At 39.5% G+C, this 27,907-nt stretch overlaps 5 protein-coding genes across 5 annotated transcripts in view; 1 reads left to right on the forward strand and 4 right to left on the reverse strand.

The window, feature by feature from the left end:
• Positions 1–373: 373 nt before the first annotated feature.
• On the forward strand, positions 374–2,124 carry micos13 (mitochondrial contact site and cristae organizing system subunit 13). The gene is made up of 4 exons (XM_083888766.1): positions 374–511; positions 930–1,086; positions 1,621–1,678; positions 1,886–2,124. Exons 1-4 carry the CDS (start codon positions 483–485, stop codon positions 1,981–1,983), a joined length of 342 nt encoding a protein of 113 aa, XP_083744892.1. The 5' UTR covers positions 374–482; the 3' UTR covers positions 1,984–2,124.
• Positions 2,125–2,414: 290 nt separating this feature from the next.
• LOC310926029 (spindlin-Z-like) lies at positions 2,415–8,036 on the reverse strand. The gene is made up of 5 exons (XM_083888128.1): positions 7,942–8,036; positions 7,266–7,307; positions 5,482–5,729; positions 5,169–5,402; positions 2,415–4,226 (listed from the first exon to the last, which is right to left on the reverse strand). The coding sequence occupies exons 2-5, from the start codon at positions 7,283–7,285 to the stop codon at positions 4,021–4,023; spliced, it is 708 nt and encodes a 235-aa protein (XP_083744254.1). The 5' UTR covers positions 7,286–7,307; positions 7,942–8,036; the 3' UTR covers positions 2,415–4,020.
• Positions 8,037–10,135: 2,099 nt separating this feature from the next.
• Positions 10,136–11,863, reverse strand: LOC310926123 (serine protease 57-like; the record flags this gene model as incomplete). Its single annotated transcript, XM_083888224.1, has 5 exons — positions 10,136–10,303; positions 10,383–10,637; positions 10,768–10,897; positions 11,565–11,718; positions 11,821–11,863. 5 exons carry the CDS (start codon positions 11,861–11,863, stop codon positions 10,136–10,138), a joined length of 750 nt encoding a protein of 249 aa, XP_083744350.1.
• A 2,474-nt stretch (positions 11,864–14,337) lies between these two features.
• LOC310926124 (granzyme-like protein 1) lies at positions 14,338–15,314 on the reverse strand (the record flags this gene model as incomplete). The annotated part of the gene is made up of 4 exons (XM_083888225.1): positions 15,199–15,314; positions 14,958–15,096; positions 14,589–14,852; positions 14,338–14,499 (listed from the first exon to the last, which is right to left on the reverse strand). The coding sequence occupies exons 1-4, from the start codon at positions 15,297–15,299 to the stop codon at positions 14,338–14,340; spliced, it is 666 nt and encodes a 221-aa protein (XP_083744351.1). The 5' UTR covers positions 15,300–15,314.
• Positions 15,315–27,068: 11,754 nt separating this feature from the next.
• Positions 27,069–27,907, reverse strand: part of fgf22 (fibroblast growth factor 22) — a gene marked incomplete at both ends in the record, with an annotated part of 29,033 nt that continues 28,194 nt past the window's right edge. Inside the window, one exon of the mRNA XM_083888685.1 lies at positions 27,069–27,263. Coding sequence (XP_083744811.1) covers positions 27,069–27,263 — 195 coding nt within the window. The remainder of the gene's footprint in view (positions 27,264–27,907) is intronic.

Genomic DNA, 27,907 nt, shown 5'->3' on the forward strand with positions numbered 1-27,907 from the left:
TTTAAAAACCAAAACGAGTTTTTTTTCCCCGTATATTATAAAACATTTACGTGTAAAAAATATATAAACAATTTATGCATGTAAGCGGTTATATATTCCAATTTTCTTTACAGTTTGTGGTTACGAGTCCACACTCCTGTCAGTAGGTGGCAGTATTACACCTAATTATTGAATGTCAACGCTTCAAATGTTAAATTATTTTTAAATGTTGTGTTTTGTGTGTTTAAAATACCCCGCTAAAAGTTAATAAGTTTAAAAACTACCACGTCAAAAAATAATGAACTCTTGATACAAACACAACAATTACGAGAGAAACGAATCTGCGCATTCAAATAACATTATCGCCATTTTTTGAATGGACAACTTTATTGACACAAATCCAGTGGGCTCAGTTGTCCTTCAGTGCTGCGCATCTGTTAGCATTCACTCCATCTCATACGTGGAGTAACTGCTCGAAGAAACAAACAACACCAGCGTGGACCATGGCACCAAAGATTCTGCCCTTGGTGAAGTTAGTATTTCGCAATCTAAAAATGTGCCCATAATTCCCCGACTTATTGGTCGTTGTAGCTATTTAGCCAGCTAGCTACCTGGCTGTCGCTATGCTAACTGTCATTCACCCCAGCTGTCTCCTGTAGACACCTTTGTTTCTTCCCGGGTAGTTAGTTAATTACTTTGCTCAGTAATGTACCCACATTATCATCTGTATTTTCTCAGCTTGACGTAGACGCAGAGCTTTTTCTTTCTTTCTTTGGGCTATGTAGCTAACATAAGCATAGGACACTCTGAAGTGTCGCACTATCATAATAATAATACTAATAATACTAATAATAAACGTACCCTCGTGCTTCCTTTCCATTTTGACTTGATACAGGTGTATGTATTTCTGGCCAACAGTCTTATTCCCTTTGTTATGTTTTTTTCCTCAGACTGGCTACCAAGGTGACCATCGCAGGAGGAGCTTTGTATATTGTCTGTGACTCTGGTCTTTTGGGAAGTACTGAGCAGGGATCAGTGGCCCTGGACAAGGCAAAGGCTGCATTACCTCCAGCAATACAGGACTGGATGAAATACTTTGGCCTGGAGGTACAGATGACACTCGCATACATACACACACTAACCTAACAAAGAAGTAGCATTTATTTATGTCTGAGTTATGTGTGGTGAATTGTAGGTATTTTTAATTTCTGTGGATAACTACTGCTAGAGACGACATTGCCAGGATCAACAATATTATTCAAAACAATCATTTTAACAGAACAACAATGAGGAGCTTCTTTCTTTTCAAATACATTATATAAGACTTTGTTGTTTAATCATGGATCATTACATTGCCCATTCATTTTCAACAAATCAACTTGTATCCTTTATGTCATTAGAATAGAAATGTGACTCTTTACAAAGGTATACCAGCGCTCATCTATTAATGCAATTGATCCAACAGTTTGCATGTTATATTTTACATCCACAGCTTTTAATGGATGGTTATTTATAATATTATAAAACTGTATTATATGTTTATTCCTGAAGTCATAGTGAATGTTAAACATAGTTACTGTGACCTCTGTATCTTGTTGTACTTGCTTCTGTGGTGTCATAATGTACACTATCTCTCCTCAGGCTCAGCTTCCAACCATGCCGAAGATCGAATTTTCCCCTGTCCAGACATGGAACTCTGGTGAGGAATGAATACAAAGCTCTTTTTCTGATTGTGGGTTTTAATTCAGTATGGCAATGGATTGTGGTCTTTAAGCCTGTGCAGACTTTAAGTCTGGGTCAATTTCAACAGACATAAATGCTACTGTTATCATTATAAACAAACTATTCTTCATAGATATTTCATGTGTTTTGAATGCCTGAAACTTTATTCGTTTTGTTATTGCAGGAGTGCGGTGGACGATTTCATCTCTTTCCGAGGCGCCGACAAAGGCAACCGAATACTCGTATCAGGGTGTGCAGTATCTGAAAGATCTCACCAAGTAAACGGGAACATTGGGCAACCAGACATTCATTAATGTTTTTCACTCTTGCACTTGAGAAATATCAAGTTTTTGGCCTCTCACAAGAAAAAGGCTGAGTTGTAAATAATGCAAAAAAACAGAAAGTAAAGTGGTTTAAAAAGTTCTGTCAGTTTGTGTATACTTATTTGTTCGTGTACAGAGTGATTTTAACGTCCCCTTATTTTTAAGTAGTAGTTTAAGTTAGTATCCAAATATTGTAACAAATTGTCTGTTGTATGTATTTAGTGATAAATACATCAATCCTAAAGTTTGAGTCAGTGCCGTTTACTACATTGTAGCAGTGTATTCAAAAGATGACTGAAGAAATGTGCAAAAATCTTTATTCCTCATGACAGAATAACAATGACACAAATTACCTGTTGATGGTGCTACAGCTGCAGACCAGGAGGAAAAAAGGGTGGAGAAGAGTGTACACGCTTATCTGTATTTCCACTCGACACAAGAACACTTCACGGCCCCAGTGATGGCAGAGGTACAGTGTTAGCTATATTTTAATGTAGTTTGAAGAAACTACTAATTCTGGCCACATGGTCACTTCTCCGCTGTCAAAGTTTGAACATTTTCAGGCACTCTGCTCAGATGGTGCATGCAGAGATCTCACAGCTAAACAATGACAATAACAGTACACCTACCGATTGACTAGTTTACACCAAATGACTTGGGGGAGGCTGAGAATGACGTACTGACACACGTGAGGATGAAGTCCATATTGCAAGCATATATGTCATGTTTGCAAGAATGTGAGACAGTTACAGCAGGCAGTGTTATGTCAGTCGATTTAACCTTTTTATAATTTATGCACACTTGAAAACTGGTAGTGTGTTGATGAGATGTTTGTGGTATTGTATGATCACAACAGGCAACATAACAAGGCATTTTTTACACACTCTAAATATTTGGGGGAAACGTCATAGCAGAACCTAAACATGTAAACTTTACAGTTAAAGTGCTCCCCACAAAATCAGCAGTATGATTATAAAACCAATGATGATTTTGGGTTCAATTTAAAGGACAGTAATACTGCGTTAAGAGCAAAACACAGCACTATTATAAATGAATGGTTGCAAAACCTTTTTCAAGCTGTCAGTGCGTCTCCACTTCCGAATGAAAACCCCAAGAGCAGCCTTCACATATTAAGGTTCATTAAGAGCCATTAAGAGGCAAAGATACAGTATGTACAATATTGCAAAAATGACAAGCCAGAAGGCACTTGATGATTTGTGTTGGATAAATGGGAATTTAGCATCTTATTGGGCAAAACAAAGACTCTTATGTTCCTTGTCCTGCTTTAAACTGACTTGGAACTTGTGCAGAAACCTTCCCTTGAGGCAAAAAAAGGGGGATATGCCCAGCATGAAAATGTGGATAATTTACACAGTCATGGATACTGCAGTTTTGGTTCGGAAGTGTAGTGGTATATATCCACGTGAGAATAATTATTCTCTATTGTTTCAAGAATTATAGGGGCTTCGTTAAGGTGACTTTAGAGGGCTGCTTTTATCAACCCATTCCAGTACTAGATACAGTATAAATACAGTAAGTAGCTGCCATTACATTAAATGGATGTCTCCATGTAAGGCATCTAATGCAGAAGCTTTTAACCAAAGAAAGCTGTCTGTAGGTTTAAGCAGCTTTTTTTTTTTTTTTTTAAGTAATTACATAATTACTTTGAGGACAGATCAGTGAGTACTTTACAGACAACAATGTAGTATCAGTTGCACTTTGTAGCTGCTGGGCAGTTAAATCTGGGACTGTCTAAATGTAAAATTATATGGGACATTCAAAAGTAAAGCAGCACAAATAAAACAGTCACAATAGCAAAGCATAGCAGTGCTACAGTTCTGCTACACACACAGAAGAAAAAGATTGCACTTCTGAACAATAAAGCCTAATAACTCATCAACCCTGCCACCCACGGCTTCGGAGAACAGTTTGTAACAATGAGTGGAACACAAGCAGATGGGAGAAAGAGGGGGAGACAGGAGAGTGTCCACTTGCTCTAGGTGGTTTTGACCAGGTCATACACATGGATATGAAAGTCATCATCATATTTGATGTAGTAGACGGAGGGTTTGGCTGGGACCTGGTATATGACCAGGCCAGTTCTCTTCACGCCCTTGTCTGATACGTACTCCACTTGTTTCCCCACCAGACTCTCCGTCTCTTCTCCTGGCTTCCTGTCCGCAGGCAACAGGTGCTTGTTTTCTGAAGAGGTACGAAACATCACGACACAAGTGAGGGAGAGAAAACTCAAACACACAATAACTTAATATCTGATTTTGTTTCTGGGCAAAAAATGACTTCCAGTGTAGTACAGAACTGAGGAATACGAGGCATCATTCCCCCTCTAGCTAAAACCTTTTTTTTTTGTTTTACAATCGTATCAATTCAATTGTATTTATTATTCTATGGCTGCAGACAATCTTTAGAAGTCAGGGCAGCTGGTGGCCAAATAAACAGTATGATGTGGATTTTAAAAATAAATTATATGCACAATTGCATAATTAAATACTTCATATGAAAATACAGGAAACAGGTAATCCAAAAATATCTAATAATTTTAGTGACGGCAGCATTTATCAAGTCTGGGAAATGTATCTGTGAGAAATGTAAGTGCTATCAGCTGATGACAATAAATAGAATAGAATGCCGAGTACTCGCCCAATTATACTGTCATACTCTCAGAAAAACGTTTTCCAAACTTCTCCAAAACTTAAAAAAATCCATGCTATATATTTAATCAGAACTAACTGTAAAATAAAAAGTGCAAAAACCTAAGACTGCAATTAAAATATGCTGGGTTTTTTTTCCTAATGTGAACGAATGTTTGAGTGCAACACAATTTACAAAACAGCCCCAGACTTAATTTGGTAGAAATATTCTCATGAACACTAATTATGACTCTTCAAAAAGGACAATCCCTGCTCTCCAAGCACTTTACTTTGCTTTACATATTTTTGCCTATTTGCAAATGGGTGGCAAAGCCCCCGATGAAAACTTGTCTGAGTAAATACTGCTGGTGAACTCACATGGTATCCATGTCTACTCTAGGAAACCAATTATCATCATACCGTGGTTGCTCATGACCTTCTCCGTGAATCATTGGGATCAAGATAAGAATTTTCATCATGCACGCATCACTGGTACCTGCTTCAGGCAGAATCCTGAGGTCGCCATCAGCGTAGTCATCCCACAGCTGGTACATATAAAGAACAGGGTCCTTTTCATATGTTATATAATACCAATTGGTCATGATGGGAGCTCTGGAGAGAACCATGCCTCTCCATTCATTCTTCTCTCCATCCTCCTTTTCGAACAGATGCTCCACAGCTTTGCCCACCAGGTCCTCAGCCCCTGTTGGTATCTTGATTTTGTTGTTTGCTGTGGAGACACAGGCACCAAGGGAAATTTGTCTACAAACTGAAACATTGAAGGGAAATAAAAGCTTGTCCTAACTCACCAACTTTTTCCGTCAGGACTTGCAAGTTGGACACTCTCTCATCCTTGAACAGCTCGATGCCGTAGACGCAGTCAAAGCCGTCGTACTTCACCATGAAGAGAGAAGGATTTACACTCAGCCTGTCGAGCACCGTTCCCTTCCATTTGCTCTGATTTCCCTTCTCACGCCAGTTATGCTGAATACGAACTCCCAGAATGCTATTAGGGTCTGGGCTTAGTGTGTCACTCAGTTCCCCGCTGCTTCGCTTTCTGGTGAAACAGTATGAAGAGTGGATGAGGTTTCAAACAAACTTGGTGTCTCACACAAATAGAAAAAACAAGTTATTTCCCTAATTTGATAACACATGATCAAATACTGACATTGGAAATGTTCCAGGAAAGTTCCTGAAACTGAGGTCAAATCTCGGGCTGCAGAATATATGACGTAAGCATCATCATCACAATGTCTGCATGTGCAGTGATTAAATGTGTGTTGGTTTGTATTATGTGTTATCTTTAAAGTGTTATACTTTATCAAGAGGAGGAAAAGGAAAATTTACAAAATAGTAAAAAAAAATGGCATTAGTAATTGACTATCAGCTGCTCTGATTTCAAAGACTTGGCATCAGCCATAGAAAGACCCATAACGGTCGACCTCTAATTTTATCATATAGAATATCACAAAAGAAACATAAAATCACAAGGTATATTACTACAATAAACATATTACTACATTACTTAATGGTCCAGTCTGTAAAAATCAGTATTCCAGAGAGAATGCCATTATTTTATCATTTATGCAGTGCTTCAAAAACACACACGGTCTGGTTTGTCCGTGTGGGCTGCTGTAGAAACATGGCACTGCAAGACAAGGGACTCTAGGCTGAAGTACATGACAATTTAAGTATTTTGAAGTGAATGCACTTATTATATACTCAACAAAAATATAAACGCACCAACTTGAAATGGTGAACAAAAATAGAATGTCATGACATTTGCTCAGATTCTCGATGCATTTATTTATGGAATTATTTGTTTTGGTCAAACCCAGTAGTCCAGTGTCACATGGCCTCTCCTATTGACTACAATCTCAGATTGTGAGTATTTCAACTGACGAGAGTCATGGAGCATGGCAGAGTGGTGGTCAATAATATTGACCAGTACACAGACACTCTTTATGGTCTGGTCAATAAAAGGGCACACCAAAACGTGTTATGCCACAGATGTCAGATGGAGCGTGCCATTGGCATGATGAGTGCTGGGTTGAGCGTTACAGCTGTGGCAGCACAACTGAACGTGCACCATTTCACGATCATTCCAGGCCACGATCGACAACCTGGTGATGTCCATGCGTCACCGATGTACCGCTCTGCGTGAGGCTAATGGTGGACACACATGTTATTGAAGTTCGTGAACTTGGATCATCGACCCCCATTGTGTACTTCCTGCCATTACTCCAGGACTTTTGTTTTGAAATAGATCCTAATTCTCCCAAATTAAAGCCACTTTATTGATAAAGTTGTACTGTTATTTTTGGATAGTTACTCTGATTTGTCACATTGTGACACTTTGTGCGTTTATATTTTCGTTGAGTGTATATTAAATATATACACTGTATATGAGTAGCACATTACATTTTTGCCAGTAAGCCCCTTTAAGTGTTTCACCATGGACCTTTGAATTATGAATTTATTTCGTTTATTCAAACACATCTGGATTATTGCTTTTGTCGTGTAGCTTTAACACTGTCACATTTCTGTACATTGAAGAACTACCAGTAGTGACAGTAGCATCGTTTCTACTCACCTGCCCCTTTTCTTGGACATGCCTCCAGAGATGCAAAGGATACTGATTAAGAGAGAGAGAAAAAAAAAATCAGGGCAATGCTCAGTTATTTGCGTGACAGCTGCTAAACTTCACAGGTAAAGAGAGCTACAGCATCATAAAAGAAAGGCCCCCTCCCTCCTGTCAGGAGACTGACATCACCGGCAGCCAATTCGATTAGCATGATGGAATAACTTCCTGGGTATTTGCTTGAACTACGCGGCTACATGGAGGTCATAGCCTCCCTAGCCCTCGTCATATGCCCGAGTTGAACATTAAAAAGACAACTGTACTAGAGAATACGTCAGCCATTTCGGGACAAATGACAGTATTTACACGTAACGTATTCACAGCCAGTTATTCGAACGTTAGCATGTTTCACAGAAACATAACTTGATAAGGTCAATGGACAACGCGGTGAGTCATGCCGAAGCCCACCTGTCCTGGACTGAGTCAAACACACACACACACACACACCTCCACCTCACTCTGGGCTAACACTCGTCTCTCTGTCGTAGCTGCACCTCAATGCAGATGTGACTGGAGGTGGAAAGTGGAGGCGGCTAGTAACATCCGCTAATGACAGCTAACAAACACTGGCGTAAAACCGGACGCCATCTGCCTTGTTCTCTCAAATCGACGCATATATTTTTATTACCTTTACGCAGATTTCATATCAATATTGTTCATTGTTGCCTGGCGGACAAAATGATCCCACACACACACCACCAGTCCGTCTATTGCAAATCTCGCGTAAGCTGGGGGAAAAACGGGAGGTGGTGACGAGAAGACGAAAGATACACTCCGCTTCCCAGCGAGCCTCCGGCTGCCATGGCCACAGAGAAGGACGTGACAGCTGGCGCAAGGCACACTGGGAAGTTTAGTTTTTTTTTATTATTATTATTACAGCCATGGAGACTTTGAAAAACCGGCTCAGCAGCTTTCACAACGCTGCGGTGTGTGTGTGTGTGTGTGTGTGTGTGTGTGTGTGTGTGTGTGTGTGTGTGTGTGTGTGTGTGTGTGTGTGTGTGTGTGTGTGTGTGTGTGTGTGTGTGTGTGTGTGTGTGTGTGTGTCACTCACGACACGACAAGGTATCACGTCACAGGTTAACCCACACGACTCCACGTGACATGTGACACTGGACTTTCGGGATTTGTTGTGACGCAAGATGCCTAAAATGTCTCTTAAAGGGGCAGACGAAATCGTTTCCAAACAGTTTCCTGAGGTAACTATCATGTAAGATTGTCTGCAGACAACAAAAAGAGGGAATAATCTTGATTTGAACAATTTTTATTAAAAAATTATAAAATAACAATAAAGCCTCTCAATTCCAAATATAAAGGTCCAGTGTGTAACATTTAAGATGGTTTTTCGGCTGAAATATAATATTATACCTGTATATATTTGTCACCCTAAGGGCCTTGCTTTGCGGAGGCAGCCATCTTGTGCCACCATGTTTCTACAGCAGGCCGGATGGACAAACCAGTCAGAGGGTGCGTTTTTCAAGAGGAAGTTTCATCTCTTCTCTGGTAAACAAAGGCACCGTCGTCCCGTGACGAAGTGTGGAAGAGAAAGAGGTGAGTGGTGTCCTTTGAGTGCTTGTTAAAATCTGCAGTCTCACCAGTAGATGTCACTAATTCTAACACATTGGACCTTTAATACCTGCAGAAAGTGTGAATATATTCAATTTCAGTGTCATCCACACACCAAGCGTCCAGGAAAGTTGGCTTTCCTGGAAATACAAGGTGTTCACATCTGCACATGCCTTTACTCTCACAATGTTTTGAAAAGAAATGTTTTTCTTCAGAAAAATTATCAAAACACCAATATATATTGTTTATATATATCATCTTTTAAAAAGGGTTTGGACACCCCCGTGGAGCTTTGGCACCCTCAAGTGGGGGATCAGGGTGATAGCAATAGTATCCTCACGCCTCATCAACTGTGATTATTATGTTTATGTGTTTTAAACATTTATATCAAAGACAACATTTAATAACTTTAATTTCAAGATCTCAACAAAAAAAATACTGGTGCAGAACAAATTACACCTTACATTCAAAACTTGAATGAGCATATTTTGGCTGTTTATTTATTAATTACTTAATGTACAAAACCAGTTGTACATGTAGAGGCTTACATGAGTACCATGATGGGTTATGAAAACAAACTTGTTAGTGACACAGGCTTTAAAGGTAAACAGTTACTACATTCAAATTCAAAATACCAAGGTCTTTTAGGTTTCGTGTTCTGATGTAACTGGCAACCCGTGGTTGCTCACTGACTGCAATGATTGGTAGACGGCGGTAGGTGGCGTCACATGCCAAAACATGATTTCAAAACAGTCTGCAAAATATTTTTTTTAATGCAAATATTTTGGCTGTACTGTTGTTGTTGGAGAGTTTACTATGTTATATGAGTGTCTGTGACATATTAGGAGGATCTTATGGCCAGTTGCTTTAGATTTATTACATAATGCACCTTTAAGGACAAGTCATATTCACCTGTTGCTTCATAATAACTTTAAAATGACTCTTAGTGTCCAGGCCAGAAATACCCTCTGCCTGGCTATATCAGACACACTAATGCACAGTTCATTACATCAGAAGAACACACAATAAAGTTTCCACCTATCAGATATATGGCATAATTATTACTTACTACATTAACACAAAGCTGACTGAAGAAATAATGTCTTTGTGTGTTTGCACAGCATTTTTATTTAAAGTTTTTTTTTATTCAATCAAAAACATTTTTTGAATAACTTTATAATAACAAGAGTTTCTCCTGACTCCTGACAACATAAATGGTGCCATTGTCTTTTAATCTCACCAGTCACAGCATTGCATTGTCAAACAGATATTATACTCGTGCTATTCATCACACTTTCAATCCATTCCCTGAAGCTTGAAACACGTGTGTAGACATCCGGCGTCCTGGGGTCTCCACATCGCCGGCCAGAGAAGGAGACAACACCTGCTGCAGCTCCATCACACACCAAAGGACCACCTGAATCCCCCTGCAATACAAGAGAAACTTAAAAGAAGGTACCTTTTTATATACCTATTATTGAGAGTCCAGTTAGTATATTGTCTTACCGAGCAGAAACCTTGAAAGACCCTCGACCCAACACCACAAACCATCGATCTCGTGATGGGGACTCTTCTCCATCTCCTACGACACATTCGCTGAGGCAGAGTGGTTACATTGACTTCCTGGAGTGTCAGTGGTAAGGTGTTGTTATCGCCTATGTCACCCCAGCCTGCTGTGATGCAGCGACTCGCTGTGTTCAACCTGGCACTTTTCAGAGAGATCACCTGCACTGCGTCTGTCAGTTCAGCACTGCCGTTGAGCTAAAGCATGTAGAGTAATCTTTATGAATACAGATATTGTGAATTCCCACATTTTTGGGGGGGATGCTAGATCCATTAAAACACTGGAAACTTACAATCTGACATAGACAAAAGTTTAAAGCATCATCACCTGTAGGAGCATGATGTCATTCGCGTGGTCATCATAGTTGGGGTGTGGAATGGATCGGACGGATCGGAATTCCTGCTTTGTAGACTCATTACCTGAGAGGGAGTCAGCTCCGAGCACAACAGTGTACGGTCTAGAAATCACAGGTGAATGAATACTGGGCATTAGATATGTTATTAAAGCTGCAAGTCTTGACTCACTCTTGGTAGAAATCATCTTCCATCCATCCATCCATCCATCCATTATCTACCGCTTTATCCTCCACCAGAGGGTCGCAGGGGTTGCTGTGCCTATCTCAGCTGACATTGGGCGATAGGCGGGGTACACCCTGGACAGTTCGCCAGTCCATCGCAGGGCCACATATAGAGACAAACACCCATTCACTCACACTCTCACAACGGTCAATTTAGAGACCAATTCACCTAATCCCCATATTGCATGTTTTTGGACTGTGGGAGGAAGCCGGAGAACCCGGAGATAACCCACGCACACACGGGGAGAACATGCAAACTCCAGAAATCATCTTCAACATTGGATTGTGGATTAGATTGGATTATTGTAACTTGTAAAAGCATACTTTCATGATGGATTGTCCTTGGTTTCTGTCAGTTAACTTTTAGTCTTACATGAAAGGAAGTACATAGCTGCGAGAATCTCATCTCCCCAAAACATTGCCAGTATGTTGTTGGAAAAAATGTAAATCTTTTTTTTATCGGCTTTTAAAATGATTTCAAATCCCAAGGACTGCCAAGAAATAAGAGAAAACGACAGCAAATCAAATACTTTGATTGATTTCTTACCTCCGTATCTCACAGTGTGCTGCTGTGAGTACAAAGTCTGCTCTCACCAGAACTCCCCCACAGTTATGGCGACCTCGAAATTGCAGCGAGGCCATGTAGGGTCGTGAGTGTGGGGCAGCATCTCTGCCACCAATGATGTGAGTAGCATCGGCTCCTGAAATACAAAATACATCATAATTTAATTCCATGTTTACTATGTATAGAAAGAAGATAGTGGTTGTTTGCTTCATGGTTTCTATCATACAGTATCACTTACTATTTAGAACTGAGAGCAGGAGGAGTGCGACAATGACTGCCATGGTCTCTACTCAACTCTATAGTTTCCACTTTTTGGCTATATAATTTCTCAGAGAGAAAAAAAAACAACACAAATCTTGCTTATTTTGTGGTCTTTGTTGCTTCAGTGAATTTCCCAACATGCTTTTTTGTGAAGTTGCTGTTGTGATTACAAAAGCTGTGGTTTATTTGCAAAACAGAGTTTCCTTAAAGATGCACAGGACGGTTGTGGTCAAGGCTGCAGCAGCTTTAGACATGCAGACAGGAAGTTCACATAATGCTACCATGTGTCCCCTATAGAATCATGTCCACTGGTGGCGTAAAAGTCAACATTTTAGACAAATGAAAGACCACATTGTTAGAATGGGTTACGATTACAAAGATTGTTGTTATTGTTCAGATTTAAATCATTGCTCAATGTTAGAAGAATTACTTACCTTTCCACCTTTATTCTCTGGTTACTTCACTTAAAGGAAAAGAGTAGTTGTTAAGAAAATGTGTGGTTTCTTATGTCATGTAACGTTTCACAACATACACACACACACACACACACACACACACACACACACACACACACACACACACACACACACACACACACACACACACACACACACACACACCTATCTATCTATCTATCTATCTATCTATCTATCTATCTATCTATCTATCTATCTATCTATCTATCTATCTATCTATCTATCTATCTATCTATCTATCTATCTATCTATCTATCTATCTATCTATCAGGGTCTGCATATATTTGTTTTTTTTTAAAGACCCTTTGCTGAGAATCTACTCCACATAACCCATTCGAACATTTCTCTGAACTGCATGAGAAACACGGTGAACTGTGAAAGCCACAGTTTCCAACCTCATGTGTACGTGTCGGTGTTCCAGACCAGACCCTCCACATGTCTTCATGTGAAAGGTCAGCTACATGTTGAGGATGTGTCGATTGCAAGTTTTATCTTTGCATTCCCTTCCTCCAAAGAGCAAGGGAATACAAAATGAGATAAGGTAAGCTTTGTTTATCCCTCATCGGGGAAAGCAAGGGTCAAAGTAATGTAAAACAGAAAAAAGAGCTATAGGCTAAAGGCTATGTGCATTATGTACAAGAAAAAAGTTACGGACATTATATACATATTGCAAATATGTATATAATGCATATATATTATATATATATTATATATATATATATTGCACGTAGCAGGTAGATGCATAAATAAATACAGTGTATTGTCAATGAGCAGACTCAGTAAAGAATACTAATACTTATTATAACTATTGCACAGGATAATGCACTGGTGTAGAGGCAGTAGGCAGAAGATGGTGGAGGTAGTGTGACACATTGTAGAACTATGATACAATTCTATATTTTTTCTTTTTATATATATATATATATATATATATATATATATATATATATATATATATACATATTTATACACTAGAAAGTGACAGTGCTCTCAGCATCATGTAAAGCTGTGCCTTGACTACACAGTAAACATGGCTCCTGTCACTGTGTGTCATATTCCTTGTCTTCAGTGATCTGATTATGGAGCAAGGTGAAGTGATGTGATTCTCTTGTATCTGTCTTTCAGCCTTCACCACTCATTTTTATTGTCAAAGTTGAATTTTACACACTCTGTTGCCCAGTCCAAACACTGACCCAGAATAAAACTGGAACAGCAGGAGTGCTGTTGTGTTTTTTACCGCCATTCTTATTATTTTTCAAAACTTTTCTGAACCCAGTCCGTTCCTTGTGTAAAGAATCAAATAAGCCGCATGAGATACTTATCTTTTTTTTTCTTTTTTTTTTAGTTCCTACAACAAAGAACATTGTCCCACTTCACAAAGTTTGCAACTCAGAACTTACAAACCACAGAGACCACAGTTTCACATTAGAGCATCGGTGTACTCATAGTCGCAGTTATGAAACCCGTGCTTCTACTTTTTTTTCTTTCCAAGTCCCTTTCATATAACTGTCAAACATTATTATATGGGTGTTTTTATGTGGACAGGCTTGAAAATAAATTGCTTTTAACTTTTCTTCAACTGACGATGAAAGGGTTTTAAAACAGAGGTCTCAAACTTGCGGCACGCATGCCATATTTTTTTGTGAATCATATCAATATGTGTCAAAACAAACACCTTTATTTTGAAATGATGTAAAATGTTGCTCATAGAGTTGTTTTTTCTGATACAGTTAGACTCTTGAAGCCCATGCGGCCCTCAGGTCATTCGAGTTTGAGACCGCAGCTTTAAACAAACATTATCATCTGTCTATTAAAGTTAACAAAACACACTTTACTCATTGGTGAGTGGAAGTCAATTTCTACAATATGGAATATGGGCCTTCAAACAAACTTGGAAACTAACATAATTCAAAACAGCATTTGAAATAAAGCTTTTTATTGTACATTCCACATAAAGTACATGTTTTTCTTTAAACACACATCTTCAACATCAGCAAAGTATGCCACAACGTGCTAACTTAACATTTCTTTTTTTGGAGGATTTCTTTGATCCACGGCAGATATTTTGATACGTCTGTGTAGACGTTGGGCACATTTGGGTAGTCGCAGTTTTTCCTCATGTTGAAAGACACGACACCAACTGCTGCACCGCCGCACACCAGAGGTCCTCCGGAGTCACCCTGTGAGGAGCAACAAGAAGGATCCTTGTTTGTTGATTCGTTATTTAAGACTAGACAACAATGAGCCTCGACATGACCTGAAATCATACCTGACAGAATCCATATTTTGTTCCATATCCACCTGCGCACATGACATTGGCAGGGAGATTGAATTGAATTTTTTTCCATTCTTTGGAACAGACTTTCAGGTCAATGAAAGGCACCTCCACCGCTTGCAGCACATCAACAGTTTTACCTGTTTCCGTTAAGCCCCATCCAGCTACACGACACTTTGCTTTATCCTTTACTTTATTGTTGGCCTTTGGAAGTGGAATCAGTTGTATTTTGTTGCTCAGACGAGGCTTCTTAGACAGCTTTGGAAACACAATGTGACATGTTAAAAAGGTGAAAGAAGAAAACTTTCCATACCAGTCATCACAATTGAAAATGAAGCTGCTGTGATATTATGATGGACTTACTTTGAGAAGCATGATGTCGTTACCAGTTGATGCGTTCACATAACGTGGGTGCATGCATCTCTTCTTGACAGCATATCTCTCTTTGCCATTCCGAACCTTCTTGAGATTGTGGGTCCCGAGAACAACACTTGTTGGCTTGCTGAAGGAGTGACGATTGAAATGTTGTCAGTAGTTGTTTCTTCAGTAGATTCATAACATGTAAAAATGAATCAAAGATTCCTTGATGAACTGAAGAACTCACTGTTCGTTGCAGTGTGCAGCCGTGAGCACAAAGTCTTCACTGACCAGGAACCCTCCACATATATGACGATCCTGCTCCTGCACTGAGGCCATGTACAGCATTAAGTTGTCCGGCACTTGTTTACCACGTATGATCTCACTCGCCAGTGCTGTCAAAATAAAGTCAACAAAGGACGATACGATGTAGGCAATGTGTGTGTTTGTAATGAGTAGTAATTGTATTTCGTGATCTTACCTTCTTGACTGAAACATGTCAGGAGAAAAAGCAGAGAAATGTGTAAGCCACGCATTGTGCTGCTAGCAGACGAGCAGACCCCACCTGTCATCTTGAGGGTGTCAAGTCACCCTTTTTATACAGGGTTAGTGTGCTTCGTACGTGACCCTGTGGTTTTGGTTCACTTCATCTTGGCTTCTGTATCTGCAGCTTCTCTGCATCCGTGCATCATGTGTTAGGGCGTATGTATGTGATAAGTAGAGGTATGAGTTGCACCATTTTCATAGAGTTATTATGTGGCTTATTTTTCTGGTGCCTTAATGGTCATTAGTCATTTTAGATTATCTATAGGCAATTATTCACTGTTGATCTACTGGGATTTTCACGTGCAACCGTCTCTCACAGAGGATGGTCAGGAAAAAGAGAAAATATCAACTGAGCTTCAAATTTATAGTGAAAAGAAAATACTAATTTGAGATCATATACAGGCAACAGTAACTCAGACAATCATTTGTTACAACCGAGATACGCAGGAGACCATCTTTTAAGGCACAGCAGTCGACTAAGAACAGGAAATTGATGATATACTTCACACAGGCTCACCACAGTAAGACGATAGAAGACTGCAAACGTGAACTGGTTGCAATAATGCAATAATGAAACAGTAGAGTCAGAGTTAAAGAGACATAGACAACATTAAAGCATGGATCCACCCTACCTTACTTATATCAATGGTTTATGCTGGTGTTGTTGGTTTTAATAGGGTGGGGGATATTGTCCTGTCGTGTTTTGTACCAACAGAGAGAGCATCATTTAAATGTCACAGTCTGCCGGAGAATAGTTGCGGAACATGTTTGTGTCTTTATAGTCACAGAGTAGCATCTTCTAATGGCTACTTTCGTCAGGAAAACCCACCATATCCATCCATCTTCTACCGCTTCCTCCACAGGGGATGCTGGTGCCAGCTGGACAGGTCACCAGACAAACAACCATCCACTCTCACATTCACACCTATGGTCAATTTAGACCATTGGTTCTCAAAGTGTGGCCTACTAGCCAATGGCGGCCCGCAGAAACATTTGTGGCGGCCCACAATGAATTACAGTTAATAGCTTGTTAAATGTTTATTGGACATTACTGGATACAGACCAATAAGTTTTAACTGTAGAACTGCAATCTGGTCATTAAAATTATTACAAATGGGATTTCTTTCTGGTTTTTTTTCTTTTTATCCTTTGGCGGCCCTCAGTCCAATGTTGGGTTCTTAAAGTGGCCCTCAGGTATCAAAACTTTGAGAACCCCTGATTTAGAGTGTCCAATTTGCCTAATCCCTAAATCTGCATGTTTTAGGACTGTGGGAGAAAACCAGAGAATATCACCCCAAACTGCCTTTTTGAACAAGTGGAGCAGTTTTATCAACTGGTTAATCTGCCGCAACCACCAGATGCTATGATGTCTGTATGAACCGACATGTCTGAGGACTGTTTCCTGCACTTTTTTGAATTAAAGGCACAAATGACTAAGGTAGCTGTGAAGGCTAAGGCGTTCTGGAACCAGCATGATGCACCATATAAAGTAACCAGTGAGCATAGTTAGTCAATTTCAGCAAGATGAAATGAAAGCTTAAAATAATTTCTTTAGAAATTACATTTAGGGCTGCAGTTGACTTTTGTTATGATGCCATTGCACCAGATGAGTAACAAAAACCACAGTTACAAATTTGACTTGAGTGTCACAGTGGCAGATATGACACTATAATGCTGTCGCTATAATCACCGACAACAAGCAGCCTGTGGAGAATCTTGACTCAGGCTGTCAGTTTATTGACCACAGAGGAATATGTCAGTACGGGATGTGTAATGTTGTTATTCATTTATTTTGTAATGTCAAATCAATGCCAATTGTATTAATTCCATATGAAATGCCATATTGCACTGACAGCCCAGCTGTTGCTGTTACTTTGGTCAGTTCCATGTGATATCCAGCAGAGAGGACCAGAGATCACTGAATACATTTAAAGTTGTTCTATGTTTGACCATCAGAGGGCGTCGCTTCTCTATCAATAGAAGTCGCATGTGAAGTCACAAATTGAGCCATCTAATGAAAACTGCTCAGCTGCCTCTGCCTTCTGTTACACACTCAAACAAAGTCCCTTGTTCTTAGCAAAGCAGAGGCACTTCTTTGTTGTAGTGTCTGTGTATTTTGTTTGTGCTAATTTGCTTACTTACTTTCTTCTTCATCTGTCTGTTTGGATTGTTATTCTGCTGTATCTCACTTAATGTGTGCTGAAGAACATGAACCGGCTGAAAACCGTTTTTGTTTGACTGAGCCAGGGTTTAACCGTAATATTTGAATATCTGTCATGTTAACTTTTTCCTGTATTAGTAGATTCTTTATTGTCATTATGCATACAAAGACACACTATACATAGTTTAAATAAATACACAGAATACGACAAATAGTTAAAATGATTACACATAACACTATGAATATTTCATATAAATACACAGAACACTATAAATAGTTAAAATGAATACACAGATTACGACAAATAGTTCAAATTAATACACATAACACTAAATAGTTCAAATAAATACACATAACACTATAAATAGTGAATAAACTGTACAATACAAGTGCATAAATGACAATGTCAGCATTAATGTTTAAAAAACAGTCTTTAAAGCAGTCTTTATGGCAGTGGTTACAAACTTGCGGCCCGCGGGCCACATTCGGCCCTTCGATTGATTTCAGGTGGCCCTCCAAATGCTATCAAGTCATCATGAGTAATTTCTGTATGTTTTTTTTAATTATTATTATTATTAATAGATTTATTTTACATCATTTTGCATTTTTTTGTAAACTAAATATTGTATATTTAATGTTGTTACACATTTGTTTTTTAAATTTTCCAATCTAATCCAACTTTAATAAAAAAAAGTTGGGCTTCTTTTTCACTTGACCGACTCCCTACTGACCAGACGAGACACTCAGTGGCACACAGGTCATTTCAGTTTGAGATCCCTGCTTTAAAGCATGGTGTGTGTGTGTGTGTGTGCCTGTATAATAATGAATAAATTAGAGTGTGAAAAGAAAACATCCTGATGTAGACTGAAATTCTACAATAGAAATATTACTTTTCAGTTGTGTTATAATTCTTAGATTAAAAAAAAATAGATAAGTTTAATATTTAAAGTTTGATATGGAGTCTGACAACAACAGCAAACAACAAACTTGGAGCTTAAAGAAACAGAACAGTGCAGACCTTCTGGAGTCTAAACAAATCAAGCTTTTTAATTCTGTCGCCACCGAGTCTGGCAAGGTGTATTAGTGGTCATTTATATTTAATGTACTGTATGTATCAATATACAATTGAGATTCATCTTTCTGTCCTCTCAGTATTTACAGTACAACTGTTTACTCTGGTTTGACTCTTAGGATGGAGTTTAGTAATAAGGTCTTAGAGGAGAAAAACCTTTGGGTGTGTTTTGAATAGTTTGAATGTGTGCATTTGTTGTTACTGGCCTTATATACAGTACCTAATGCACCTTAATCTGTGTGGTGTCTTTCAAAAAAGCTGTCACAAAAGACGTTGAAACAGTAGGTTAGTTTGACAACATGCAGCTGATACCTTAATTCTCACACCTTTGTTGTCCCACGAGAGGGAATTATGAGTTAAGAGCAGACAGGAGCAGGAGTCAACTCCTTCACCTCTCTCAAATAATTCACTGTAAAAAAAAAAGAAGTCTACATTTTAAGGCAACTTGATGCAATCATTTTTTGAGTTTACAGCCCAACAAAAGATCTTGAGTTAAAAAAAAAAAAAAAAAAAAAAAGTTCCATCAAGTAATATTATTTTGTTTGACAATCTTGTAAGTTAGAGCTGTGCCAACTCAAAATTCTCTTTTCAAACAGTTTGGCTAACTAATCTTGCTCAGATAATGTACATTTAAAAAAAAAAAAATAATAATAATAAAAAAACATGTTGAATTTTGAGTTTTAAAAACTTCATCATTTGTTGGTCTGTAAACTCAAAAATGGATTGCAGCAAGTTGCTTGGAAATTGAGTTTTATTTTTTACAGTGTATTAATAGAATATCTATGTACACTGTAAAAAGAAAAAGTTGAGAAAACTCAACATTTCAAGGCACCTTACTGCAATCAAGTTTTGAAAATAAAAGATCTCGAGCTTTTAAAAAGTTCCATCAACTAATATTATTTTGTTAGACAAACTTGTCCCAACTCAAAATTCTGTTTTCAAACAGTTTAGCTAACTAATCTTCAGATAATTTAAAAATTAAACACATTCTCCTCCTATTTAGCTGCAATATGCAACCTCACCAATAGCTGTTGCTCAGTCCTACATACTGTACCCTTAAGTTGTCATGGTTGTTTTCCAGCATGATGAATGACCCTGACCGAGTGGACCTGACATTTGCATGTCATGCTCGTTGTCTGATACAAGCCACTGGTTTTTAATCCAATAAAACCGTCTCACCTGCTCTGTATCAAGAGCGATCTTTTTTGACGGGCACTGTATGTTAAGGAAGAACAGGCACCTGTTAATCTTTGAACTGAGAAGCAACTGCAAGCGTTGAAGAAACATCGCCATGCATGATTCATGACAAAACAGAGTCTGTCTTGTTTCACTGGCATGAAGAATTACTTCACACTCAGCAGGGCTTGAAGGGCAGGGTGGAAAGGCTTTGGCACGGCTCACACTTTGCATGAAGTAGCAGCACCGACTTTGGTCTTTTCTGGTCACCGACGGCCAAAGACAACCTTATGATGTTGACTGGGATGATGGCCAACATGTGACTGGCCTGCTTCAGCTGACCAAATTATATACCCTAAGAGGAGAGGGTCTGTGGCCTGGGGGGAATGCCACCACCTTTTCTGTGATCTTATGTGTTTTAGATTTTACTTATCGTTATCTTTTCTGTGCTTTAATATTTTCCTATATTTTGATGGCTGGAGAGTCATGTGATAGCTGTAACCAGGCAATATTATCTTTGTAGAAAACAGTTTCTCACACAGTAACTGAAGCTAAAATGCAGTTCCTTGATGGAGGTTACTCCCGTTAGTAAGGCCCATATGACCTTTCTGCATGGAGTCTGCATGTTCGCCCCTTGTGTGCATGAGTTTTCTCTGGGTTATCTGGTTTCCTCCCATAGTCCAAAAACATGCAAAGGTTAATTGGACACTCTAAATTGACTGTAAGTGTGAATGTGAGAGAAAATGGTTGTTTGTATCTGGTTGTGTTGACCCTGCAATGGCCTGGTGACCTGTCCACGGGGGACTGTACCTATGTTCCCCGGGTCCTATGTTCCCCGGGTCCTATGTTCCCCGGGTCCTATGTTCCCCGGGTCCTATGTTCCCCGGGTCCTATGTTCCCCGCTTTGTATGCGACCGGGGAACATAGGACCCTTTCTCTAACCCTAACCCTACCCTTTTTCAAAAAAAGGGTCCTATGTTCCCCTGTCACATACAAAGTGGGGAACATAGGAACATCAATCTCAAGTACTTACTGGTTGCTTGGTGACCTCATTGGGAAGATCCAAGAACACATAACACCTTGTAATCACTCGAACACGTTAGACGCACGCTCATCTACTTTCCTAACTCTTAGTCTTATCCGTTCGTATACATCCAGCCACCCTTCCATCCATCTCTTCACTTCATCCCCTGGTGTCTGGCACTGCTGCAGGCATCCTGAGAATGCCTGACTTGGGGGTTTGGCCGGTCTGCACCACATACCTGCGCCGTGGCATGGCAGAGCTTTAGGGGCGCATGTGCCACTCAGCGGCCTCGTCCAATGTTGAGTAAGTGGCTTCAGACTTGAACACTAATCCACTCAGTGATGAGAAGGCCACAGACTGATGGCTGTGCTACAGGCTGCCAAGGCTGTCAGAGCACTGTCTCTGCTTCAGACAGAGCACAATGGAGGCAAACTCCGGACTTCAAAGGGAAATGATTGTAACTTCAACAAAATTATATTTCTTTGCAGGAATTTTGACTGTGATTAATCGCTTTGTTCATGTTTTTAAGATATCTTTTCCAAAGGACTATGAACTCTGTGACTGGCTTTAACTTCTAACTGTCTACAAGGATGATGTAGTTTTTTTTTTTATCTGTGTTACTTGGACTTCATTCACATTACCGGTCAAATTGCTCGATTCTAATCATTTACAAGTCAGATTTGTCAACAATAACAGAACATGTCATATTTGTAGGACACAATGGAAGCAATCACAGCAAATACATGGGTAGAATTTGGCCTTTGAGTACTGAACTCTCCTCCATTGTTATTTGGCTTTGGTCAATTACTTCAACACTGTGAATACTTAGAAGCAAAAAGCCACATGGACTTTAATACGACAGTTTTTCACTCAAGTCACATGGCTGAAAATTGGATATATATCTGGCCTTGGTCAAATCTGATTTGAAAATCAGATTTGAAGATTGTTTTTCTGTTTCCACAAAGCCCTGAAAGACAAAAAAATCTGTCAAATTAATGGAAAATATATATATATATGAGTCACAGCCTGGAAATCTCAATACAGCCTTTGTGAATTAAAGCTGCAACAAATCCTTAGCAAAAATCCCCAAATCACCAAAATGAGGCTGAAGACAAAACAGTGAATAACTTCCCTACTGTATTCGCGTTAATTCGGTCATATATATATACCCAATACGCACACACACACTCACATATGCGCACACAAACTCGCACGCAAACTCTTCCATCATCCACCCTTTAGTCCGTCTATTCAGCATTATAACTTGGGCTGTTTTTGTAACAAAACAAGGCCTAATCCTAAATTCAGAGAACTGTGAATGTGCCTCAACAAATGGCAGACAAATGAGAAGGATTAGCGAGGGCCTGTGAAAGAGGGAAAGGTTTGCCATTGATCTACGGTGGTCCTGTTCTCTTTCAGGGCCACTCGGTTTGAAAACCCCACTGAGTAAGAGCATACAGGGCCACTCCAGAGCCCCCTAGGCCACCGAGAGACACACAACAGCCACAATTAGTCTCAGGAGCTGTAATGGCAATTCTTTAAACTTGTGCCTTAGTCTGACCGCCACCCCCCAAACCCCTCCCATCCCTCCCATTTTCATCTACATACATAAGATTGGTATTATGAGTGGCGAGGGGTTCGTTTTTTTTTTTGTTTTTTTTTATCTTTCCCACCCACCACAGTTCTTTTCAGTCACTCTGAGAGAAAATGACCACACAGGGTTTCAAAGGTTCCAGAGGCTATGGTTTGTTGTCGCTGAAGCAGCATGACTTGTGCCCCTGTAGATTTTGGCTAAAGCCCTCAAAATGGGTTCCTATTATTACATTTTTTTCTGTCACTCAGCTGCAAATGAATTTCAAAGCATTCACAGTAACCTTCTCTGTAAATACCATTTTTTTTGTCATGTAGAATACCTCTATCCAAGACGTGTATTTAATGGAGAGTGCTTTTAGAGTGCAGACATTTCTGTTAAAATCAGCTTGTTACACTGATAATGACCTGCCATAGAGCCCTGCAGGTGCTATCTGACAAACACGAGCATCACTGCATGACTCACTGTCTTCTGCTCAACGTGGATCAGATCAAACACAGCCCAAACACCTGTCTCCTCAACATCAACACGTATTAGCAAAGGAAGAGCCGATGATGTCTTCTGGGTGACTGTCATTTCCATCCTCCTGGGTTCTGTTTGTGACATTCCTCGTTGATTTGCACATTGTTTAGGATTTTTTTTTGATCAAAGGTCCAAAGCTTTTGATCAGGACTTCCAAGGGGTCCCCATTGTTTTTCTGGCAAGCACGCTGACAGGACAGTGGTAGAGCAATGATAATTACAGCTCCCATTTGGTGTCCTTGGAGCTGGCACCAGCAGCCAGTCGCACCCTCAGGCCAAGAAGAAAGGAAAGATTCTTGAATGGTTAAAAGAGGAGAAGTGCAGAGAAGAGCTGGAAGACACACTGACGGAGCGGCGAGTCGATCAAGAGAACTGGCAGAAAACCGGATTATGCTGTATTTCTGCTGAGTCTTGGACATTGATCCTACATGTACAGTGCCTGTCAAAATTAAATGCACTATGCTTTATTGTGTTAAAGGGGTCATATTATACCCTATTTCTCTTAGTTCCCTGATGTCCTAATGAACATGTCTGTGACATGCTTTGGTCAAAATACCATAAGAATGAAGCACCACAGCAGTTCAATCACCCTGCCAAAACAGTGTTTAGTAGTATCTCTTTAGGTCCACCTTAAAAGTCCACTTTAAAAAACAGTAAAACGAAACTTAAGGGACAGGAAATGACATCAGCTACAGAGGCTACTGGGAGCTAACAGCAGTTAGCATTTGGAAAAGTGATCATTTGCAGGCTCTAGCAGGCACATTGCTGTCATATATAACATGTATCCACTGGACAGATAACTCCTCTGAGGCTGGAAGTTTGTGTAGAACTCTGTGCTGCACTGTGGAGCCAAGAATAGAACTTTTCGCGGACTTCCGGATTTCAGATACCGTTTCCCTCGCCAGCACTCTCACTTTTACATTTATTTGTTTCACAGGCAAAGCAGAGCTCCGCGAGACAACAATTCCAGCGCATTGTGACGTCCCATTGAGCGCGGAAGTCAACGTCGCGTGTTTTATCTCCTGTACTTAGACTGAGGAGGACCACAAAAACATGAGTGAGTCATCTTTTTTCACACTTTCTGCCGACTGATAGGACCTCCAGAGTCCCAGATATAAGGATTTAAATGATTAAAAAGTTGTTTTTGCATAATATGTCCCCTTTAAAAATATAGCATAGATGTTATCCATGAAAGTTTTTAGAGAATCTTACATTTCCATACGGTTTATTGCACTTTATTAGACCTTTAAAATCATTTACTCAGTGCTGAAGATGCAAAATAGTAATGACTGTAACGTCGTTGAGTTCCAGTATGTGTTTTCTCTCCGGTGCATTTGTGATTTGTGATGCATTTGTGATACACGGAAAAAGAAACACCACAGTAGCCGGTTCATTCGGTAAAGAAATCTAAGGTATACTCCAGTATAAAGCAGTTACCTTAGCTCAGCACAAAGACAGGAAACAAGAGGATGCAGCAAGGTCAATGATCTTGTTTTCTCAGCTCACCCCACAAAAAAACCGAAGTATGAAAAAAATACATTTGTTTTACATTTTGCTTCCTCGTTTCTCCCTGTAATGTCATCTCCGCTGGCCTTGCAACTGATGATGTTTATACTTCAGTCTCTGTACTGGTTAAAGTAAATAATAACAATGAGTTTGGAACTTTAGATGATGCTAAATTGCTGGTTTAGCATCATCTAAACCCCCCCCGTTTACACTCTTCGTGGGGAAGCTGGCCAACAGTCATCTGCAATGATCTTCTTTTATTTTAAATGTGTATTTCCAAGAACGTCTATATCTTCCTTTAAATAGCCTTTAAACTGTATTTTGAAATTCAAATACAAAAATACAACGACTACTAAGTCATTGTAGCAGCCCTTCAAAGACTACATGGCTGAGGACAAAGACATTTGCATGGCAACAGTATTGCCAGACCCCCCATACTGATTTTCTTTTCTTTTTTTTTTTGTACCTCACCCAGACTTTTGGAAGTGAACTACAGTGTGACTTCATGCCATTCTGACCAGACATGTACCCCGTCACAGTAATCTCACATTATGACAGACTGAAAGGTTGGCCTTTATTCACCCCTAACAGCTACTATTCATCCACGACTCTCCTTTCTGTTCACTGAAAGGACCGAGTGGCCTCCTGTGCCACTGGAGGGCTCGTCTGTGTGTAAATGACCTCGATGCTCAGTTGTTCATAGTTCATAACCGCAGACCTTTCAGCAGGCACAGGGAGGTCCTGCACATCAACGGCTCTCCCTCTGTGAGTCTTGTCATGATCGCGGTGAAGAAGGGGCTCTGATGTCGCAGGGCTCTGATAGAGATGTTACCAGCACTTATTAAACAGTCAGTGTCAGGCACATGACGAGATTAAAAATCCCATTTTTATTCATAATTCTGCACATCATTGAGCCATGGCGTTTGATTTATCCACATCTTTTATTGAAGTTTACCAAACTCAGCATGAACCAAGGCACGTTAAAATGATTTTTTTTTACTTTGCTGAAATTATTTCAAGAGATTAGCGACCAGTTAGTTTATGATAAATGAGTCACACATGTGCCAATATCCAGTAGTAATACCATACAAAAAGGAGCTGAATATGGACGTTATGCAGTAGGACTACAATCCAACACAAAATAAAGTCAACAACAACAATAAACATCAACCTGAAACAGTTAAAGAGTACAAAATGTTTTAAATATATTAAATGCTCTATTAGCAACAGGTTTGCTGTTGAGAAAATGTTAGCAAGCGTTGACAGAGAGGCGACATGTAATAACCACAAATTAATATGTTTTTTTGCTTCTGTGTTGTATTATTATGTTGTATTATAACGGAGGGTACCTCCGTTATAATACACTGAAATACACATATTCATTATTGGACAACAGATGTGAGACAGAAAAATCAGAGTTACGGATTCCTAATCTCTTAGTTGTGAGCTGTTGGGGCGTTAGGCGTTTTCTAATCCAGGCATGCACATACACACGTAATCCCAATAGTTAGCTTAGTTTCTGTGGTGTCACATATGTATAAATGTGCATAATGCTATACATAATGTACCATGCAGCATATTAAACTGTGCTTCTGTTAATTAACACGTACCGCATATGAGACACTTGTAAGTCAATAAATATTGGCATTTTGAATTGAACTTGAAATTAGTTTATTGTGGTTTGGTAAATGCACTTTTTGCGATGATTATTATTATTATTATAAAGAGAGTTATGAATGCTTTTGCTAATGCTGCATAGCCAATGTTAAATGCTGTTTAATCACCAATCTACCAGTTAAGTCTTCTGTCTACAGCATTAAAAAGCTCTGTTTACTGTTTTATCCTTCTCTTCCACATAATATTTAGCCAGCCCATGTTAAACTTTTAAAATATGGCATCCAGTCTGCCTTGAGTAAGTTGCCTTTGTCTGACGATGTATATAAACAGTCACCGCCGTCCGTACCCAGCATCAAACCATGTACAGCAGAAGAGGAACAATGACAAATATCACTTTTAAGCAAAGCAAAAAGACCTCAGATCACAAACTACCTCCAATAGGTGTGTGCCCCATTATCTTAGTGTGCTAGATACATCCCATGTTAGTTAGTAGAACATATGAAACGCTGTAAATAACAAACTAGTGGCCACATTTTGTTTCCAAGCCGTGCTGTCCGTTTTCAGTCTTCTTTCAGTCTCTTAAAAGTCATCGAACACTACTTTACATGCACCTCAGACACACAGATGAACACGTACTGTAACCAGACAGATTCTTGAAGAAAGTGTAATTCTACCATAGGTCTATTGGACTGTATTGCAGAACATCATTAGAAAAATGGTGAAAATAACTTAAACATACATATTATACTAACGCTACACATGTTACAGAGTTCAACAAATGTACATTTTTGTGACAGGATAGGATACCAAAAAAAAAGAGAAAGATCACGTTCCAATCAATACTAGAATGAGGAGTCAGGTGAACCAACCAGTTGGCCGGTCAGAGTTTGGATCACTGGAAAGCTAGGATGGGAGCATAGGCAGGAAATGAGTGGATGGGTGTCTTCGCCGAGCCTTGTGTCCTCGCCGCGGCTTCCCACGTCCATTCAGTGAAACAAACATTTGTCTGCCGCCATGTTTCCACCTGAGGGAGGCGTATGTGTTGTAGCCGTTCTCCTCAATGCGCTCCTTGAACTTACAGCTGGGGTTGTACTTCACCTGTGGTCAGAAAGACAAGCGTGAGGTTAAGGAGGTGATTACAGATGAGTAAACTGGCCAGCTTCCATGAGGTATAAATGCATTGAAGAGATAGTTCAGGATTGTTTTTTCGAAGTTTGGTTGTGTGTGGGATTAATGCTCTCTCAAAACTGACTTTGCTAAGTACAATGTCAAGAGCGTGCTGCCTTTTCCATGACCTGGAATGGGACTTGTACACTCACTCTCACTTATAACATGGCTGCCATCACTGACATGTGAGAAAACAATTTAAGAAACACATATTCACCACTAACTAGGTGCTTACTAACATATAAGTAGCATAGTAGCTATACTAGTATTCACACATTAGTCTACATAAACTTATTCTACCTCTATATGACGTTATGAATTAAGACTTTTCCTACATAAGGTGTTAATACATGCTTAATATCAGAGGTGGAAAAAGTACTAAAATATTGTACGCAAGTACTTTACCAGTACTCTGATGAAATATTACTCAAGTAGAAGTAAAAGTAGTCATCTGAAAATGTACTCAAGTAGAAGTAAAAAGTAGTTCATTTGAAATGTACTTTAAGTAAAAGTTACTAAGTTACTTTGCGTGGGGTGTGAGGGTTGTAGAAATATGACAAGGGGTCAGAAATCCA

This window comes from Microchirus variegatus (genome assembly GCF_963457635.1).
Source record: "Microchirus variegatus genome assembly, chromosome: 4".
In the NCBI taxonomy this organism is placed as follows: Eukaryota; Metazoa; Chordata; class Actinopteri; order Pleuronectiformes; family Soleidae; genus Microchirus; species Microchirus variegatus.

Bases quoted from the DNA above. Each gene is read 5' to 3' on its own strand.
- micos13 (XM_083888766.1), top strand. From the start codon at position 483: ATGGCACCAAAGATTCTGCCCTTGGTGAA. The intron at 1,087-1,620 runs GTACAGATGACA...ATCTCTCCTCAG, and splicing joins TGAAATACTTTGGCCTGGAG to GCTCAGCTTCCAACCATGCC. The intron at 1,679-1,885 runs GTGAGGAATGAA...TTGTTATTGCAG, and splicing joins TGTCCAGACATGGAACTCTG to GAGTGCGGTGGACGATTTCA.
- LOC310926029 (XM_083888128.1), bottom strand. From the start codon at position 7,285: ATGTCCAAGAAAAGGGGCAG. The intron at 5,730-7,265 runs GTGAGTAGAAAC...CTGTTTCACCAG, and splicing joins ATGTCCAAGAAAAGGGGCAG to AAAGCGAAGCAGCGGGGAAC. The intron at 5,403-5,481 runs GTGAGTTAGGAC...GTGTCTCCACAG, and splicing joins AGTCCTGACGGAAAAAGTTG to CAAACAACAAAATCAAGATA.